This window comes from Lathamus discolor, chromosome 6, assembly GCF_037157495.1.
Source record: "Lathamus discolor isolate bLatDis1 chromosome 6, bLatDis1.hap1, whole genome shotgun sequence".
NCBI classification, from domain to species: domain Eukaryota; kingdom Metazoa; phylum Chordata; class Aves; order Psittaciformes; family Psittacidae; genus Lathamus; species Lathamus discolor.
In genome coordinates, this window is record NC_088889.1 from 74,934,782 (window position 1) to 74,953,943 (window position 19,162).

A 19,162-nucleotide genomic window follows, 5' to 3' on the forward strand; every position below is an offset into this window, starting at 1 on the left:
GTGGGAGCTTCGGTGCAGCCTCACCAACAGGTACAGGAAGAAAGCACAAATGTACCTTCACCAGGGAAACTGGGTAGAATTCCTGGCTCATGGTTAGGTCCATGGTGTCAGGTTAAGGTGCTTGGAATGTCTCCATTGCAGATTCTTCTGTTTGTCCTCCTGCCAGGAGGTCCATGCTGGGGTTTATTTGTCCCACAAGAAACGTGAGTGCTCAGCCACCAGCAGCAGCGCAGGTGGTGGCCAGGCTGCAGCAGTGAGGACCAGGCACAGCATCTCCCAGAGCTGAGTCTCACAAACCGCACTGGCTGACCTCCCACCATGCCCCTTCTGCAGCCCCTCCTTTGGAGTGGGTTAGGTGTTCAAGGGGTGACACTGCCCCCCCCGTGCCCAGGTGGGGTCACACGTGACAAGCCTGATAGAGGTGGGGGGATGCTGATGTAGCTGGGTCTGCACTCACCACCTTTCCCTCCAAGAGGGAAACCCAGGTCCTTCCACTGTTCCTCAACTGCCCAGCTCTGACCCCCGGTTTCACGTGTGGTGGAGGTACATGTTACCCTGGCAGTGATGGTGGCCCCACAGCAGAGCCTTTTTTCTCCACACAGGGGCTGTGCAGGGCCACAGCAGCAGCTCACCTTGCTCTTTGCCCTCAGCCAGTGGCTTCATCAGTTGAGATACCATCAGTTAAAAGAGCTTGGTGAGTAATACACAGGGAAGTTTTCACCTTTGATGTCTTCTTGTCTCTAGCCGGCCTGGAAAGTCCAATTAAGTCTATGCAGCCCCCGAGTCTCTCATCTTTGCTCTGCAACACCACCAAAATGAAAGGGGGTTTTGCTGGTTGCAGCGATGTTACTGGCAGCCCTTTCTCCGTGAACCAAGGCTGGCAAGAAAAAGCCCTTTGGTAGGGGGAAGCCTGCTCTAAGATCAGAGAGTACTTGATAGTGTCCTTCCATGCCACTTCAAAGTGTGACCCTGCTACTGGAAACCAGCAGCCGTGGGTCACCTCGTACAAAGGCATCTGGCCAAGAGAGTGAAGCAGCGGAAGACATAAAGCAGCAAGAGAAATACTTCAGTGGCTGCGATTTGTTTCCTGCTTCCAGTAGAAGTTTCAGGGGCAGCTCCGGGACCACCCAGTGATGCTGGAGGCTGCAGCCTAGGAGAGTGAAGGGCATGATCAACTCCACAAGAGCTGTCTGAAGGGTAGTGGCCAGTAGAAGCCGATATCTCTGTAACAGAGATCCAAGGTGTCCCCAGGCTGTGCTCCAGCTGATCCCGAGGCTGCCGGGAGGAGTCATCTTTGGGAAGTGCCACACTCCATGTGCCTGAGACTGGAAAGCAGTGTCCATGTCCGTCCTACATGCATGGAGCTCAGCCCTGGCTCTGCAGCTAGCGATTGGCTAGGATCAAGCAGGAGCAGGTGCCCAGCCCTGCCCCACCAGCAGGCAGAGAAACAGGGATCCACCGGTGGCTTGTGCTGCTTGTGTCCCCAGGGGCAGTGGGGCAGGAAGCTGGAGGGTGGGATGAATGGCACCTGCAAGCCCCAGGGAGGGATTTTGTTGGCAAGCACTTGGCATTGATGCTTTTTTTGCCAGTGTGGTCCAAAAGCCAGCCAAGGAGAAAGTCCTCCCATCTGAGGGTGTCCAGTCAACACTGATGTATTCTTCCAGCAGCTTCTCTCCCACGTCCTACCATCCCCACATCCAACCATGTCTGTGAGCAGAGGCCAAAAATCAAACAGTGCCTGGAAGCCCAAACCACCACACTGGAAGGCCCCTGACCATGTGCAGAGACAACCCTCTGTGTTTTCCGCCATATGCATCCTGTTCCAGGGTTCAAACTGCCTGGCACCAATGCCATAAAACACAGACTTAGATGTAGCTGCTTCGGCTCATCTCTGCCTTTAATTACATACATATGCTTTTGCTCCTGGAAGTACAACATGGGCCAAAAACAGCTTGCCAAGGAATCCAGGGCAGAGTGTCAGTCCTGGGAGGGCCACAGCATGGAGGTGCCTGGACAGAGCAGATACTTACTGCCTCTCTGCTCTACCTGACCTCTCAGATCTTCCTCCTGGCAGGAGGTGGGTTTGGTTTTCATAATACAGCCATTCCCTGCCCGGACAGATCCGTCACCCTGTGCCTTGGGACTCTCATGAGAACCTGGGGCCACCCTGTGCCAGAAGCCATGTATCTGATCTAATAACGGCATCATTAGCCAAGCACCTGAAGGAGGAGAGAGATGGCTGCTCCAGTGCAGCTTGCAGAAACCCTCAACCCAGACATTGCCTTCTCTCTGTCTCAAACCTTCTCGATGTTCCAAACAGTGGGGTTTGCCCATGCAGCCGGTTCATCAAAGGTCCCCAGTCTGGGGTGATGTGTCTGGGTGCAGCTTGAACCCCAGCAGCACAGCAAACATCTCACCCTGCGCTCTCTTCCCTAGACGTGGGAAGAGAGAGAAGCCAGCCCCGTGAGACCTTCCCACCACTTCCTGGCACACCGGCTTTTCTCCAGGGAATCTCAGGCTCCTTTACTGACACAACTGCGCAGCTTTCCTGCACTTCTCTTGCCATACATCCAGCCTGAACTGATCCCCTTCCAGGGCTGCACGCAGCCATTTGCCAAGCCAGCACCTCCAGCCATCCCCTCGAGCTGAGCGCATCCCGAAGCCAGGCTGCAGCTGCCGCCTTTTGGCAGAACCGAAAAGATTTCACGTTATTAATTTCTGTTAATTAAGCAGAGCGATGAAGGACCCCCTGACTTGGACGTGAGCAGGCAACACGCGCTTGCGGCCCCCCAGAAGGCCAATGTACCTTGGACTGCATCCAAAGGAACATGGCCAGCAGGTCAAGGGAGGGCATTCTGCCCCTTTGCTCTGGTGAGACCCCACCTGGAGCACTGTGTGCAGTTCTGGTGTCCCCAGTACAGGAAAGACCCAGAGCTGTTGGAGCAAGTCCAGAGAAGGACCACAGAAATTAAGGGAGGACTGTAGCACCTCTCCTGTGTGGAAATGCTGAGAGAGCTGGGGTTCTTCAGCCTGGAGAGGAGAAGACTTCAGAAGGCCTTATTGTGGCCTTTCAGTTCTTAAAAGGGGCCACAGCTTGCCCATTCCAGGGACCTCTGCCAACGGCTCCTGGCCCTGCCACGTTAGCTCAGCGCCTCCATTTCACATGGCCACCACAGCAAGAGGTCTGCAGCTGCTTGTGCCCACACCGGAGGCCAGAGCGACGCCTCCCCTTCTCCCCGCATCCCTCCAAAGCCCCACCGCAACCTTACCTCGGCCTTGCGCTGCCTCCCCCAGGGCTGTGTGGGAGCCGGAGAGCAGAGGAGGCATCCTCAGCACGGTGGGAGGATGCAGCCCCTCTGCGCCGCTGCTCAGCCTTTTATCCCCAGAGCTTTGCCTCCTCCTCGCCTGGATGCTCAAGTTTAAGGTAGAAAACGGACCCCTCCGGCTGGTGGCTCCTGCCCCTGCGGGACCTACGGATGTGATGGGACCTGGTGGCCAGGGTGGTGTTCAGGGCAGCACCAGGGAAGGTGGGTCCGGCTTCCCCAGACACCCGCCACCGGCTGCGGTTCAGCCTGGTGGCTTTTTCTCTCTTTCGGTTTGCTCCTCGCCCCTTCCTGCGCTGTGGGTCTCGCTCAGCCTTCCTTCCTGTCAGCACAGCGCTGCTGCCTATGCAAATCGGTGCAGCTATCTATCTCCTGAAAAGCAGCAGCCCAGGAACTGCCCGTGTCTGTCTGACCCCTGGGCTCTGTGCTGCTGGGGTGCTGTGTGCATGGCCACTTCCCAGCCACGGCTGCTTTCTCCAAAGAGAGCCACATCAGGCTCAACAGGATCCAAATTACAGCGAATTCCCTTGAATGGAAAGCAAGAGCTCTCCCGGCCTGGGAGAGCCGAGGGGTTTGCCACATAACCCCCCCATGGCCCGTGCTGTGGAAGGGGCTGGTGTTGCGGCAGCTCTGCCCTTCACTGCGCCATGCATGGAAACATTTCCACAACTAAATTCAAGTTGTACCTTGAAAGAGCAGAATAAAAGGCTGGGAGTAAACTGCCCTTCCTCCAGTCATTGTTCTGCCAGTGCTGAATCCCTTCTCGAATTAGGAGTTTATTCTGAGGAGGTGGATCTCATCACACAAAGGAGCACTGTGTCCCACCTCAGGAGCCAGAGCCACCGCAGCATTGGGACCGGCGGGATCTCCCCTGCCCAGCTCTGCTCAGGCAAGTGGCGGTGACCAGTAGTTCGCATTTTTGTTCTGCAAACCCCTTCATCTGTAAATCCTAACGCAGGGCTTGCTGACATTCAGGCAACTCCGACTGGTTCTGAGATGCCGAGCTGGACGCGGGCGCGCAGGGTGGCACAGCAGCACTGCGACCCACAGTGTGCAGCTCTGCTTTCCCTGAGTCCCGGCGCAGAGTGGCGGTGCCCCGGGGAGAGGGGGGAAGCGCATCCCGTGGGAATAATGGGATAATCACACACCATGGTGGAGGGTGCTGCCTGCTTTATGTCCAGTGACTTGTTTGTTGGGCCAAAAGCGCCTGCTGCTGGGCTGGTTTGGGAGAGGTCAGGGTGAGAGCGAAGTGATGAAAACATGAAAATAGCACATCCTGTTGGGACACCTGCGCTGGTGGGGTCTGGCTATGTCTAGAAGGTAGCCCTAAGCTGCATCTAAATCTGTAATTACACATCTTTCCCTTCATCAAATCTAGCTGAGAGGTGGTCGATGGCTGACGGTGGAGATGCAATGATGGCAGAGGAGATGATGGAGATGGTGGAGATGAGGCAATAGCAGAGGTGATCTAGTGGGAGATGTCCCTGCCTGTGGCAGGGGTTTGGAACTGGATGAGCTTTAAGATCCCTTCCAACCCAAACCAGCCTGTGATGGCAGAGATGAGATGGCATGACAGCTGGGCATGTAGGCAATGACAGCTGATGGTGGAGAGCTGCTGTGGTCAGGGTGGGCAAGCAGCAGTCTCGACTCCAGCCACCCCTCTGGGCTGTGCCCAGGGATTGCTCCAGGCATGAGCCGTGCTCCCTGCCAGTCCTAGGGCTGTGCCTGCACGGGGGTTAAAACCTTCCCTCTCCCAGGCATCTGGTCTGTGGCAGTCTCCTGCCGTCGGGAGGTGTGTTGCAGGAGGAGACGTCTGGGATGTCCCATCAGCTCCCCCTTCCCGGTGAGCTGCAGCGCAAGATCCCTCACAGCAGAAATGACTGTGCAGAAGCCCCAGTCGGGGCTGTACCTGCTGCTTTCATAATTACTCATTTATGTTAATTAACACATCCCAGTTACTTCTTTGCAGCCGTGTATCACACATCCGTCATGTGTTACCTGGGCTGCTGATCCAACCCCAGATTTCCCAGGTGGCCAGAGGGTGATCTGGGACCAGTCCTGGAGCTCAGCCCCACAAGAAGCCATTTCCCTGGGGATCCATCACCAGAGGGGCAGGGTCACAGCCGGGAAGCCCATTACTGGAGGACCCACAACCCTCCTGCCGCAGCAGTCAGGCCCAGCCGAGCTGATTCAAACGAAGGCAAGTTGACCTGTGCCTGCACCGCAGCCTCCTGCCCTGCTGTGGTGGTGAACAAGTGCTTGGGCCCCTGCAGGGCCCAGCTGGAGCAGCAGCACAGGGAGCAGGCGGTGGGGCCGGCCCGAGGATGGGTCGGAAGGACTTGATGCTTGTCTCATGGGGAGAGCGTGGGATCCAGCAGCTCCATCACACAGCCTCGGCTCGCCCCAGCTTCCTTTATCAGGGCCCTGTGGGAGGCCAGGGCTCTAAACAGGTTTGCACCTACAGGGGCTCAGGCTACGAGTGGCCTGGGCTCTGACAGAAGGTGGGACCTTCATGGTCTGCATGGTGACATGGAGCACCATGAAGGAGGCTGAGGAGCTGATGCAGAGGGAAGCTGAGGTTGTGAAGGCAGATCAGGATGATGTCACTGGAGCTGACCTTGGCAGGTGCTTACGGAGCCTTTGTTGTGACCAGCTGCTGGGAGCACTGCAGCGTAGAGAAGGAAATCACACGGGCACCAGGGCTTGCTTTAACTGGGACCACATGTGAATAGCCTGGGGGCAAGGGGTCAATGGCATGGCATCAGGGTGGGAGTCATGGGACAGCTCTTGGTGCAGCCTTCCCAGCCCTCATGGTCCAAGTGGCCAGTCCAGAAAAGTCCCAGTCAATCACAAACAAACCAGGTCCCGGGCCTTGCAAAGCCAGAATGTGTTCCCTGGTCCTCACAGCCAGAGAGCACGGCCCAGGAGTCAGAGTAGCAGGAGTGGGACTCTTGGCTCCACAGGGGCCAGGCCTGTCACTGCCTGCAGTTGTGTAATCCTCCTGGGTGCAAGTTACTCTGTGGGGTATTACCCATATTCATGAGTACAGGTTACTTCTGGGGAGGTATTTTTGTCTTTCCTTTTCCCCTTTAGATTTGTACCTCTCTCCTTGTGTTACATTGTACTGTCGTTATTAAAATGTTCTTATCCCAGCCTGCGGGTTTTACATTTTTGATTCTCCTCCCCATCTCACCCAGCGAGGGGGCACATGGGGTGAGTGAGTGGCTGCTGGTGCTGGGTTGCTGTCTGGGTTTAAACCACAAGACTGCTCAGGCCAGGGTACCCGGGACAAGAGGACAGGCTGTGCAGCCGCAGGCTGGTAAGAAGCGCTACTGCTGCGCGCTGCCTTTGGGAGGCGGTTGTTCAGTGGCTGTGGGTGTTTTCGCTGTGGCAAGGTGGTGGTGGCAGCTTTTTCCCCAGGATCACCCTCTTCCCCCGGAGCCAAACAGTGGGGTTTGTTTCTCCATAGAGCAGGCTCAGGCAGTGCAGCAGACCCGGCCAGGCAGAGCACTGCCCTGGAAGGGGGAATGCACAATGACATCCTGCACCAGGTAACATCGTAGCTGAGCCCAACTCCTCCAGCCAGACAGCGGTAATGGATGGGAACCTAGCTGGGAGTTGATTCCCTCTCATGACTGAGAACCCTAACAAAGGATGTTGTTTGCCACAGTGTATTTGGCAGAGTATGTATGTTTGTGTTCATGGTGACTGTTGGAAAGAGACAGGAAAACCTAGGTGTGCAGCTGCTCTATGACCTTCATACTTGTCTGCACTGTGGTGCCTGGCCAACCCTCTCAGAGTGAACAGCGGTGAGATCACGAGAAACTGCGCAGTCCCATGAGTAAACAGTTAGAGATCTGGCATAAAGCTGGTTGTTTTTCTAAGGGGGAATAGTGGGACCCGTTTGTGGCCATGAGAGAAGCTTCACCTATGGGTGTATGCCCTATGCAGAACTTCTCCCAATTACCTGAGACTCCTGGCACCGGCTGCAGTGGGGTTTCCCAGCTGAAGTGTGGGCCTGCATGGTGATTTAGTGGTAACTGGTGATATATTTCTTCTTATTCTCTATTGTCTCTGTACAGTAATGATCTAACGCATTGCTAACTTTCTTTGGTACTTTACTTACATACCTGTATCTCTGATTTGCCTTATTATACTTATTCACTATATAGAGATACTCACCCAGTTCACATTAGTGTGTTTACTTTTAGTGTGCTTACTGGCTTTAGTGTGCTTGTTTAATGAACTCTGCATATTATACAGCTAGTGTGTGGTCACTGTGGTGTACCCTGTCAGCAGAACAACAGCTCCCAGCTCTGGCCTGGCCTTTCAGCTCCTAGAGCTTCCGTGAGTTGAGTAAAACATTCTCCAACTCTAGGACTTAAAGACTCAATTAAAAAGCAATTTTGACCACCCTCCCCTTCCCCCCAGCCACACTGAAGATACTGCTCTGTTAGAGCTCTGGCCTTGGCAGTCTTTGCTTGTGCTTACAGTCAGTAACAACCACCAGAGAGGGGCTCAGGACACTGAGCCCTACACACTCCTGTTCAAGAGGAGACCTTCTTTCCTGTTCCTGGCAGAGGGAAGGGGGTGAAGACAAGGTTGGAGGAGCAGACAAGGCAGCAAGGCACAAAAGGTGTTAAATATCTTTATGAAGTCAATCTTATTTACATGGATACAGAATCACTTTACAGACAGTTTAATCAGGAGGCAACGCGTGTTTTATTTCAGCAAATTAAGATGGGCAAGACTATGACATGTCCTTGTTTAAGTGGTCGATTAGTATGTGGGCTGGTGGTAGCTGCAGGGTGTAACTAACAACAGCGAGCTACAGCAACCACGAAAACACTCACTGCACGAGCTCCACCACCTGGAAGGAGTGATCCACTTCACTTGCATTCTCACACACGTACGAACAACGACTCTTTGACCAATCATTTACGTTACGGGGGTTGTGCTAATGTAATAAAAGACTTTGTCCCAAACTGGCAAAGGGCTCAGTGATAAACTCGCACCCCTTCAGAAGCGACAGCGGTTGTGTAGTACTTCAGTTACTGAGGGAGGGAACCTGAGGCAAAGGGCAGATTCCATCCCCACTCTTTGTTCAGGAAATCAGCAGGACAATCCCCCCCCGCCCCAGCTGCTAACGGAGTCAGGCAGCAGAGCTCTGACCAGCCCCAGGGATATTCTGCTCCAAGAGCTGTGTGAGACAAGGAGGGCTGTCATGAAGACAGGATTAAACCTTGCTGACCCACCAAGTCTCCTGGGAGAAGAAAAGCAGCACTAAGCTCTCCAAACAAGTGGAGCATTCAGCAGGGCACCTGAGTGAGCAGCAGCCATCCAGGGCTCCCTACAGCAAACTGCTCTGCTCTCTGCAGGAAGGACACAATTTTTATTTCACATTTTCACTGGTTTGGATTCTAAATAATATTTCAATGTTAACTTTTACCAGACAAGCTTCCAGCAGCAGTGGGGACTGTGGAGCAACCTCAGAGAGAGCCCTGCATTTCTGCAAAGCTGGTATTTTCCTTCATTACCATGTCCTGGGATGGTGGGTGGGTTTTCTATCACAATGGCTGTTGGTGCCTCAGTGGTGTGTCACCTCTCCAGCTGGGATTCTCACTATGCCGCTGACACCCTGTGCTCTCCAGAGCCCACTGCCAGAAGGATTCATCCCCAACTGCAAAGATGATTTGCTGCTGGTTCTTAGCTTCCAGTAGAACGCTTCCCTGTGGTTGAAGCAAGAGAGACGTTTAGCATTTCCTGAGCACATCAGCCCCTGCAGCCCACATTGTAAGCACACCTCCCGCCTGACCCATCGTGCTGTCACCACACACAGCAGACGCATTTGAAGCCTGCAGTGCCAGGAAGCCGAGCCGCTGGAATCCAAGACACTGGTGTCTGTCAAGAATGATTCCAAGCATGCAGTGCTCCTTCACAGCAGGCCAACACCAACTCACTGGCACCCTGAGATGTAACACTGTACTCATTTGTGTGGAGGGAGCTTGAACGTGCTTTGTGACAAAGACTGATGCCTTCCTGGTGCTGTAAGCCTGCGGTGGGGTGAGTCCAGCCCAAGCACTCCAGCACCAAAGGCTCTGCAGGACCCCTGCACCTGCCAGCAAGCTTGGGCTCTGCAGTGACAGAACAGCCCATTCTATCTAACAGGAACACCCTCAGCACTTTAACCTGAGTACAGCTACTGAGTGGATGAGGAAGCAGAGCTGCAGGGGAGGCCAGCAGCCTCCCTGAAGATGCACCCAGCATTTTTGCTGCAACAACAATGTGCTTTAGTCCCTGGCTTTTTGCTACAGGTCCCAGGGGACAGCTAGGGCTTTTCACACAAGTGGCTGGAAGGCCTGAGGCTAAGTGAGAAGCAATGCTGCGCTTTTGCTGCTTCTACCTCCCAAGAAGTGCAAATTCTGCTTAGTGGTGGTGGGTGGAAGACGACAATAAAACACAAGAGGCCTCCTACCTCAGATGGGGTGTCAGGAGCTAAACATTTTCTTAAGTTTGGAAAGGAATCCCTCCTTGTTCTCCTCAGCCTCAGGCCTATCCCCGCCTGCGTCAGCGCTAGCCGTGGCCCTGCCACCTGGACACAAACAGCAAAGGGCTGCAGTCAGATACATCTCCCACCAGCAGCCAGCACTCAGGACAAAGCAAGAGGGTTATTCTAAACAGGGAATGGTCAAGTCAAGGCAGTTGTGTCCTCGAGTACAGGGCTGCAGCAGGCGTGAAAACACTGGAGAGCCTGGACCCAAACAAGTGGAAAAGATGACTGTGAGCCCAGCTAACAGTGTTCCCTTGCCCTCTCCCCAGCCTTCCAGCTGTTGATGGAATTCTGCTGCACTATCGAGTCAGGGACCCCACAGGCTTTGGAAATAAGCACTTGGAATCAAGAGTCTGCCATTAAAACCAGGTTGTTAACTTGTCCATAGCCAGCCATCACTTTACAGGGAAGAAAAGCTGTATTGGCAGTTCCTGGAACAATCTCTCTTCCTGTTTCATGGTTGTGTTGTGACCCTTGAGAGCAAAGCAGTGCCAAACCATACAGGGAACCCGTTTCATGTAATAACAAGCAATGCTCTGACAAACAAGGAGAAAATTAACTTGGGCTAGAGTGAAAAAGGCTACAAGTATTTCAGATCAAGTGTCTGGATAAGGAATCTTCCCTGCAGTGGTGAACATAATTTTCTGAATAAACAGGTCTCAAGAAATTGTTTGTCCCTTGAGAAGTGTCCATAGCAAGAAGAAAGGAGACCTCTTGGCTAATCTGCTTTTTCTGTGGCAAAACCATCAATAACAAGACCCCTAATTCCTCCTCAAGCTTTCTTTGTGCACAGAGGACACAAAGTCCAATCCTCCCCATCCTCCCACAGCTGACTGCAGAGCTCAGACTGATGCAATGCTATGAAATACTGAGGCTGGTGGCAGAACACACTTCCATCCATCCACTCGGGGTATTTCTGTTACCTAGAGCAAGAACATGCTGTCAGCACCAGCCTGTCTCTGTACCACACACTACTGGCAGTGTTTTTAATCCACCTTGCTGATTAATTGTGGTAAAAACTGGCAGGTTTGCTGTTTAAAAAACAAATCTGGAGAGCATTTTTTTCCCCCTTTGGCACATAAATGCCTTTAGAAAGCTGGAATGAAAGTGTTGTGCTTGGAGATCTCTCGCCTTCTCCACCCCCTGCCACAGGCTGACCTTTAATGCTTACCCTCAGTAGAAAAGACCTAACTTCTTGTTATGAAAGCACTATGGAACATCGCACCAGTAAGTATTTAGCAGATACTGCCTTCTAATGTCCTGAACTTCAGCCTTTAGTTCTCAGGCTTTGGCACACATAGTAGAGAGGACCCATGTTCCTGGGATCATCTGGCAGCTCCTGAAAGGCTCTTGCCTGTGCCTTTACGCAGTCATAAATACCGTTTTTGGTTTGAAGCACAGAAAGAAATCCAATGGACTTTCTAAAGTTCACTGTTCCAATATGAGCAAAGAAAAAATTGCTTTCCAATAATGAAAGACAAAGCTCTTGTCTTACTATTTTACCACGTTTTGTCTTTAGCTGCTACTGATGCCAGGTATCTCACCCCTGACATTCAAAACACAATGGCTGAATCAGAACTTTTAATCTGAGATGAAAGCAGCTTCACAATGCTCCCAGATGACTTTGCTCCCTTCCATCATGCCAGATCCTGTCTACTGACTGGAGACAATACTCAGCATCAAAGAACATTTCTACCCTACTGTCCCCCATGTGGCTTGTAGAAGCCTGGAGAGCAGTGCTCCCCTTTGGCTTTCAAGGGGAAACATCCCTGCGCAGTCAGAAGCACAGTGGATTAGCTCACATAGAAAACTGTCCTGAAGCACGTTCTCTTTTCCTGCCTGTGCTACTAAGACAAGTTACTTCTGGCCCAGGATCCGAAGCAGGCAATCATCAACGCAGTGAGACTCCACAACTCATCAGGACCCTGGAGTATCTCAATCTGTGTCTCTCTTCAGCCACAGATTTGTCCAGAAGTATCTAAGTAATGCTTTCTGGTAAGAGGGAATCAACTTGTTTTGTGTTACATCAAACTGAAACCATTTTCAAAGTAATGTGCTTGGCAGTTTGTGCTGACGCAGTCTCAAGGTTACCCTGACTCACCTTCCTCCCCAGGAACCCCCCAGAAGCACTCTGCACTGCCAAACCAGCTCCTCAAGGAGGAGCACCAACTAGCACTGCTCACCTGATGCTGTGTTTGTGACCCCGTTCACTGTGCCCTCCACATCTGCCTCGTCCTCGGCGTAGCTCATCATTAAGGCTCGCTGGCGATCCGTCAGCCTCCTGCAGGTCCAACACAGAATGGTTACGGCTGTCTTTAGGGACAAATGTATCTAGAGCTCTACTTAACCTTCTCCAGCAGCACACATGAGGGGCAGCTACTGGAAGTACAAGAGGAAAACACCTGACATACACTGAGAATCCCTACAGAGCTCTTAATGATCTAGACAGAGTAAGAGTGGAAGAGATGACTCACTGCCTTTCATCAAACTACAGTGAAAAATCAAAGTAAACCCAAGTGCTGAGAAGTGGAGCTGCAACAGAACACACATCTGGTGGGGTGGCCTCAGGAATAAACTCCAAGTGCAGCAAGACAAGGTGAACCGTTTCCTTCACCCCAGGAGCCAAGGGTGTACTTCTGCATTTCCAGGGTGCAGGATTTTTAGAGCTGGGTTGCCAAATGGTATTATTAAAAAACCCCAAAAGTCTACCTCACATTAGAATTCGCAGCAGAGAGAAATTAAGGACCTTGACAAAGCAGGAATTTTGACAGAATCTTTCTGGGCAATGTTTTGGGTTTTTGTTTGGTTTTTTTTTTTTTTTTTTTTTTTCCAAAAAGTTCAAGACTTCACAGAAACTTGTATTAGCTCTACTTACTGAGGAACTTTTATCTTTATGTGAATGTAGTGGTCTCCGTAGCCGTAACTGTTAACCTTGGGAATGCCTTTCCCACTCATTCGAATTCTCTGGTCTGGCTGAATACCAGGGGGTATCTACGAACACAGAGGTGTCACGTTTATTACTCCAGTTTAACCATTTCCATAGTAATTGCATTACGTGTCTATAAAAACAAGCTGCTGCTCCAGTAAGCTTCAAAGCTGGACAGGAGAGATCTGGTACATTCATGCATCTGGACACATTCAGAAGCCAAGTCTGTAATGACAAAAGCTTTTGAAGGAATATGTAAAGAACATTGCATGGCCTGTAGACCATGGCTGGGATTTGTTCAGCCAGCTCTTCCTCTCCCTGTTGCTACCACAGAAAGGACGTGTGAGCAAGCAGGTCACACACTATGTGACACTCAATCCTGACCAAGTCTGAAACGCGACACTGGCAGACTCAGGACATCTGTGCACCTCTGCAGCAAAGAAGGAGTCTCTGCTGCCCAAGCTCTTTCACACAAAGGTACTTACTGTGATATTGATTGTCTCATACAAGCCTTGACATCTGGCTGTACCTCCTAGCACAGCCTGCGCTACTGAAATGAGGAGATCCGAATGGATATCTGCTCCATTTCTTCTGAACACAGAACTTTTCTGAACCTAAAAGGCAGGCAGTTCCAAAGAGAAGTGAGCACACCATCACAAAGTTCTCACAGTAAACTGCTTTGAAGGTTCTCTGAAGGAAACACACCAGAACACTGCAGTCAGACCCAGCTCAGAAGTGTAAGTTAATGTTCAGTCTTTTAGACTCACACAGCCATGACTAGTCAGAGGCTTAGGAGGATGCCTGCTTCCTAGTTCAGCAATTCCCTCCCCTAATCCTGTTGTTAATTTATCAGTGCCAGTATTATTCTGTGGAGACCAAGAAGACACTGCCTTGTCCAGTACCTGAACAGGGGAGAGCCGGAAGAGGGAGGCAAGCACCTTTGAAGGGTGGAAGAGAATTAAATCCTCCAGTACCACTGAAAAGTCGCTGAAAAAAATTTTCTCGACAGAGTTGCATGACAAGACACCTACAGGAGAACAGGGCCCCAGGTACAGAACATGCGCAAATGCCTCTCATAGGCATTCCTGAAGACCTCCTCAGCACTCCCAGCCCTGCGAGCAGAAAGCTCCTGCACATTGCCAAGTCAAAGACCCAAGGCATCAGGAACCTACTCTGCATTTTGATGCCCTCTACTGTAAGGGCCTTGTCCTGCAACAAGCAGCACAACTCTCCACAAGCAGACTGAACGTTACACCACTGGTTACAATGCAGATCTGCTGTCTCAGGAAGTTCACGTGGATCATGTTACTTCAGCTGTTTCAAAGCATCACTCACTCTTCCTCCTCCACGCCCCATTTAGACAGTTGTGAAGAGAACAGGCAATCAGCTTAATAAAGAAAATAGCTGATGATACGTACCCTGAACGTAATGAAGATTTCTTTCTTCCCCACAGGCATCCGCACTGTCTGCCCATCCTCCACGCCTGTAATCAGGAAAGAGGGAATGTTCCTTATGTTACAATCCATGTGTTACATGTGTACCTACAACTCTTGGATCCCCAAAACGCAGCCATGACAGGAGCACCCACACCTCCAGCACAAGGCACACGACCTACCAGCAAGCAGCACAGTAACACTCTCAGTAAGAGCCCAACTGTTGTGGTCCAAGGAAGGAGGTGTCAGCACATGTTTATATCCCCAACAATTGCTACACCCCAAGCAGGTTCCTTATTTCAACCCCTACAGAATTCTTGAGGGAAATGCACCAGATTAAAGACCATGGCAGCCGCCATGAGCTGCAGGAAAACTATAGGCTGCTCCCTGAGGGTGGTCTTGGAGAACCGTCTTCAGCTCCACTCTTTGGTGAGAAAGACCATCAGAACACCTTCCTGAGCCAAGCTAAGGCTTTCAAGATTCTCACCCTCTCCCCATGCTTCAAAGGACAAATGAAAGACCCAAGAAATTAAGCCTTTTGAGAGTTTCACTCTTCTAAACCTGCCTAGAAGGACCCATGCAAGAACCAAAACTTTGCCTCAGGAAGGGCAAAGCAAACATTTATATCCATGGCCAGAAAGTTCATCTCATCACCAGCCCTTTCAGCTGCCAAGTTACCAACCTTCTCTGCTCCTTAGATAACTTTGTGCAGGAAAACTTCTCCCATTGCTCTAGCAGGGACCAGCCAGGCTTTGGAGGCAAGTGCCTTGCTCTTGGCCAACTGGAAGCAAATAACTAGTTAGTTAACAGAGAGCAGTGCACAAGCTCAACACTAACCAGCTGGCACAGGGACCATCACTGTCTTCTTCTGTTTGGTTTGCCCTGTTCCTCGACATACTACACACGGTGTGGTTATGATGGAACCGCGACCGCCGCACCGTCGGCACGTAGATCGCATTACGAAAGGGCCAGTGTTTATCGTTTCCTGGTGAAGAAAACACAGATTGTACAAATATTTAATACCCAGATGGTACTTTTCACTTCCGCAACACACTGCCAGTGCCAGGCTTGGCACATCCAAGTCCTCTTAATCATACATGCAACCTGACAGACAGTGACATCCTTCAGCAAGGGGTGGTGCAGAAAAGCAGCACAGAGACCCAAAGAGGTCACTGCTTGTGAGAACCTGCAGCAGATACAATTGCTGTCGTATTCTGATCTCCACTGAAAACCATCACTACTATGAGCAAGTGCCTCAGGGCGAAGGGAAGGGAAACACACTTCACATCTCTAAGCATTAATGTGCCAGAAGGACCAGTCCTCCTGACAGCACTATTTCACAAGCAACTACAAGTATCTGTATTCTGAGGAATCTGAGGACAATCCACTTGCATGAATTATTGCCAGTGACCACAAAAATGTTATGGAAACTAAACTACGGACTGCACTGTGAAAAGCTACCCACCAGACTGGAGCACACGAAGAAACAGTGGGAAGAGCTTTCAGCCGCCTCTGACCAACAATTGCTCTGTGTGCAAAGGTATTCCGGTCACAGAGTCACTGCCAGTGTCAGTGTGCGGAATTTGAAAGCCTGAAGCTCGATCATTACTTATTGTAAGTAACATGAATCACAATTACCCTGAGGCTACCATCACCTTCCTCCCTCCTCCACCCCTCAGTTTCCCATTTAATGTCCAAATAATTTCAGAATCATTAGATTACATAAATATTAAGTAATTTCAGAACTGTTACATTCTGTAATATGGTTTGCTGGACGTGCGGTACCAGATGATGTAGCCTTAACACTAGTGCTGTTAGCTGGGCAGAACTCTTCTTTAACACAAAGCAGATCTTCCTAGTGCCTATTAACATCAAGTCCACATTAATCTGGCTTTGCCCAAGAAAACCTGATGACTGTAGTGAGAATTTTTCACTGTGGAAGAGAAAAGTGGTCCCAGAAGGAAAAGCACCGCATAATTCATGTCTTAAGAAGTACTTACCATGCCAGTGCCATTGCAGTAGTGACAGCGCTGTGCTTTGGTACCAGGTTCATGTCCTTTCCCATGGCATCGCTCACAGGAGTCATTGATGCTCACGACAATCTCCTTGTTAACACCTTTTGCAGCTTGGGTGAATGTGAGTTCCATGATATACTGTACAGGAAACACAGACACTGATCTACAACTGGTGTGTGGTGGGGTTTTAAGCAGACTGAAACTGGTTTAGGCCAAATATAAAATCATACTTAAAATACACTCAGGTAACAGACAGGGTGAAGAAACTGGTGCACCCACAACTCGTTTGAGGGTTTACCTCATTTGAGGAAGCAATAGTCTGTCTCACAGACATGAAAAGGGTACAAAAGGATAGCAGACATTATAGAAATGATGGCTACACCAGTCTGATGAGCAATTGTATAGCAGAAATGCAATTTAAAAATAGAAAAGGAAGTAAGAGTAGAAGTCAAACGTTATTCTGCTCTCAGGAAAACCCTTACTATTTCTAAAGGTTTTATTTTATGGGAATTCAGCAACAGGTGAGGGTGAAGGCTTTAAACCCCAATGACAGCATCTGATCTTCATCAAGAAACTCTTTACTCAACAAGGGAAGTCATCAGCAAAGATGACTGCACTGAATAGGAAATTCCGTTTAGAATTAAAAGGTCATTTTTAGTGAAGCAAGTCCCAAGCATTTCTGAAGGCAGCACACGAACTGTCAACACCTAAAAGAGCACCAAGCTGCCGTACAAAGAAGACGACACAGGTCTGGTTTTATTGCAGGCTTCAATGAAAAGTTAAGCCAATTAGGTTGCAAAACAAAGCCAATTAAGCAGCCAAACCTAACGCTGGAAGGCTTGGTTTACAGTTAAAAGGTATTTTGTGGTTTTTAGCATTACAGATCAAAGCAGACACATATAAATCACTGTACAACAGAAAAGATGCCTCTGCAACACTGGAATTGTTTGGCAGCACCAACTAGTGTCAGGAAACCCCAGATGGAGTAGCTCAAGTACAGAAAAGAATACTTTGTCTGGAGGTGTGGAAAATGTACCTACACAGCTTATCAAAATATGTGACTCCCCCAACAAACAACGGAAGGCTTGCATGCTGATGCTCCCAGACCAATTCTTTGCTTAAGCTTGCTCTGCGAGTGATCTGGGACAGATCTATCTCTCTCCAGCTTCTGAGGTTTTAATTTCTCCTTTTCATTACTCAGCAAATAAACTCATTTCATACCTCCTGTGGCTGGTCAAAGACATTCTGAAAATCGCCAAAAGGGGATCCCGAAAACTCTCCGAAGATTTTCCTGAAGAGCTCCTCGGGATCGATGGAGGGACCGCTGCTCCAGTACTGCCGCCCTGTGCCGGCACCCGTCGCCCCAGGGTCAAAACTGGCTGTGCCATATGCATCGTACTGCTTCCGCTTCACTTCATCACTTAACACCTTGGAGGCAAAGAAAGATGCCATCACAACACTGTGCAGATCTGCAGCAGCAAAGCAGTCTGTAACTGCACAGCAGCACCTCTTGGGAGAATCCAAGGCTCCTGGCCTCGCTGCCCCTAGCCCTCCATGCTCTCAGACCTTGCCATGAGAAGGCTAGCCCAGGAGCACATGAAGAACCAACCAAGAAGCTGCTTCTGCCCTGATGCCTCTCAGCTCAGCATCAGGGAAACAAGAAGACTTTATTGATTTATAATAAAAAAATATAACTGACATTATAGAGTTGATTATTAATGTATTGGGTGAAAGCTGGTGAGTGCTGGGCTAGATCTGAAAATCCAAGAGGGCAAAAACTGGCACAAGAACAAGCTGAAGAGCAAGGAGGAAGGGCCTGGGGAACAGCAGTGAAAAGAACTGTTGTGTCAAAACAGCCAGTAACTACAGCCAGGGTTTTTGTTTGATTAAAGAGACTGATAATTCCACAGGGGTGACCACAACATCCACACCAGTCACCCGCTGCTACGAAAGAGCACAAAATGAAGGAGCCCCCAACATACTCAGCTAAATCAGATACTTGGGTTAAGCGATTTACTAGAGACACCGCTGAGACAGAGGTGCTCAAGCCTGAAGTACAAGACACCAAAATCCAGCCACGGTTTTACAGGAAATGCACACCAAAACTGTTTCCCCGTCTACTCTCCAACCTTTCCTCCTTTTCATCAAATAAAATCCTGTATATTACCTCGTAGGCTTCTGCCAACTGAGCAAACTTCTCCTTAGCTTTCGGGTCATCCTTGTTTGTATCGGGGTGGTATTTCTTTGCCAGCTAAACGAGAAGAAAGCAAGAATTAGAGACAAGACACGCGAGATTTGAGTTAGCAGGCTCCCGCGGCAGGACGTGCCTGGTAGTACGCCTTCTTGATCTCCTTCTGGGTGGCGGTGCGGGGCACCCCCAGCACCTGGTAATAGTCCTCCTTGGCGCGGGCCGCGGCGCTGGTGTGGAAGGCGGCGGCAGCGCGGCTCGTCCCTACGGGAGAGGAGGGCAGAGGGACCGGGTGAGGGCCGGGACGGGGCCGTGAAGGGCAAGAGGCGGGACCGCGCCGGCCCCGCCGCGACAGCCCCCGGCCCCCCTCCCCGGCCCGCTGAGGCCCCCGCGGCCGCGCTCACCCGCGGCGCAGAGCGGCAGGAGGAGGCGGCGGGCGGCGGGCCGCGGCGTGGCGCGGAGCCCCCGCAGGAGCCAGACGAGCGGCAGCCGCCCGGGCTCCCGCGGCCCGCGGCTCCTCACGACGGCGGCGGCGGCGGCGGCCCCCAGCCAGCGCGCGGAGCTACCGGCCGCCATCTTGGCCCAGCACGCGCTGCGGCGGACGACGAGGGGGCGGTGCGCGTGCGCAGCGCTCCCGAGAAGCCGGCGCCCGCCGGTCACCGCGCATGCGCGGAGGTGGGAGCGGCGAGAGGCGGGGGGGGGGAGGGCGAGGCGGCTGGACTGCGCC

General features: G+C 51.3%; 1 protein-coding gene across 2 annotated transcripts; it reads right to left on the reverse strand.

Moving 5' to 3' along the window:
• Positions 1-7,955: 7,955 nt before the first annotated feature.
• Positions 7,956-19,026, reverse strand: DNAJA3 (DnaJ heat shock protein family (Hsp40) member A3). 2 transcript variants are annotated; one of them, XM_065683782.1, is made up of 12 exons: positions 18,840-19,026; positions 18,575-18,699; positions 18,415-18,498; positions 17,469-17,675; positions 16,233-16,385; positions 15,070-15,217; positions 14,218-14,282; positions 13,285-13,413; positions 12,749-12,864; positions 12,057-12,154; positions 9,799-9,915; positions 7,956-9,052 (listed from the first exon to the last, which is right to left on the reverse strand). In XM_065683782.1, the coding sequence occupies exons 1-11, from the start codon at positions 19,009-19,011 to the stop codon at positions 9,812-9,814; spliced, it is 1,401 nt and encodes a 466-aa protein (XP_065539854.1). In that variant the 5' UTR covers positions 19,012-19,026; the 3' UTR covers positions 7,956-9,052; positions 9,799-9,811. The 2 variants fall into 2 exon arrangements, with proteins under 2 accessions (XP_065539854.1, XP_065539855.1); XM_065683783.1 differs by lacking the exon at positions 9,799-9,915.
• Between the last annotated feature and the right edge of the window lie 136 nt (positions 19,027-19,162).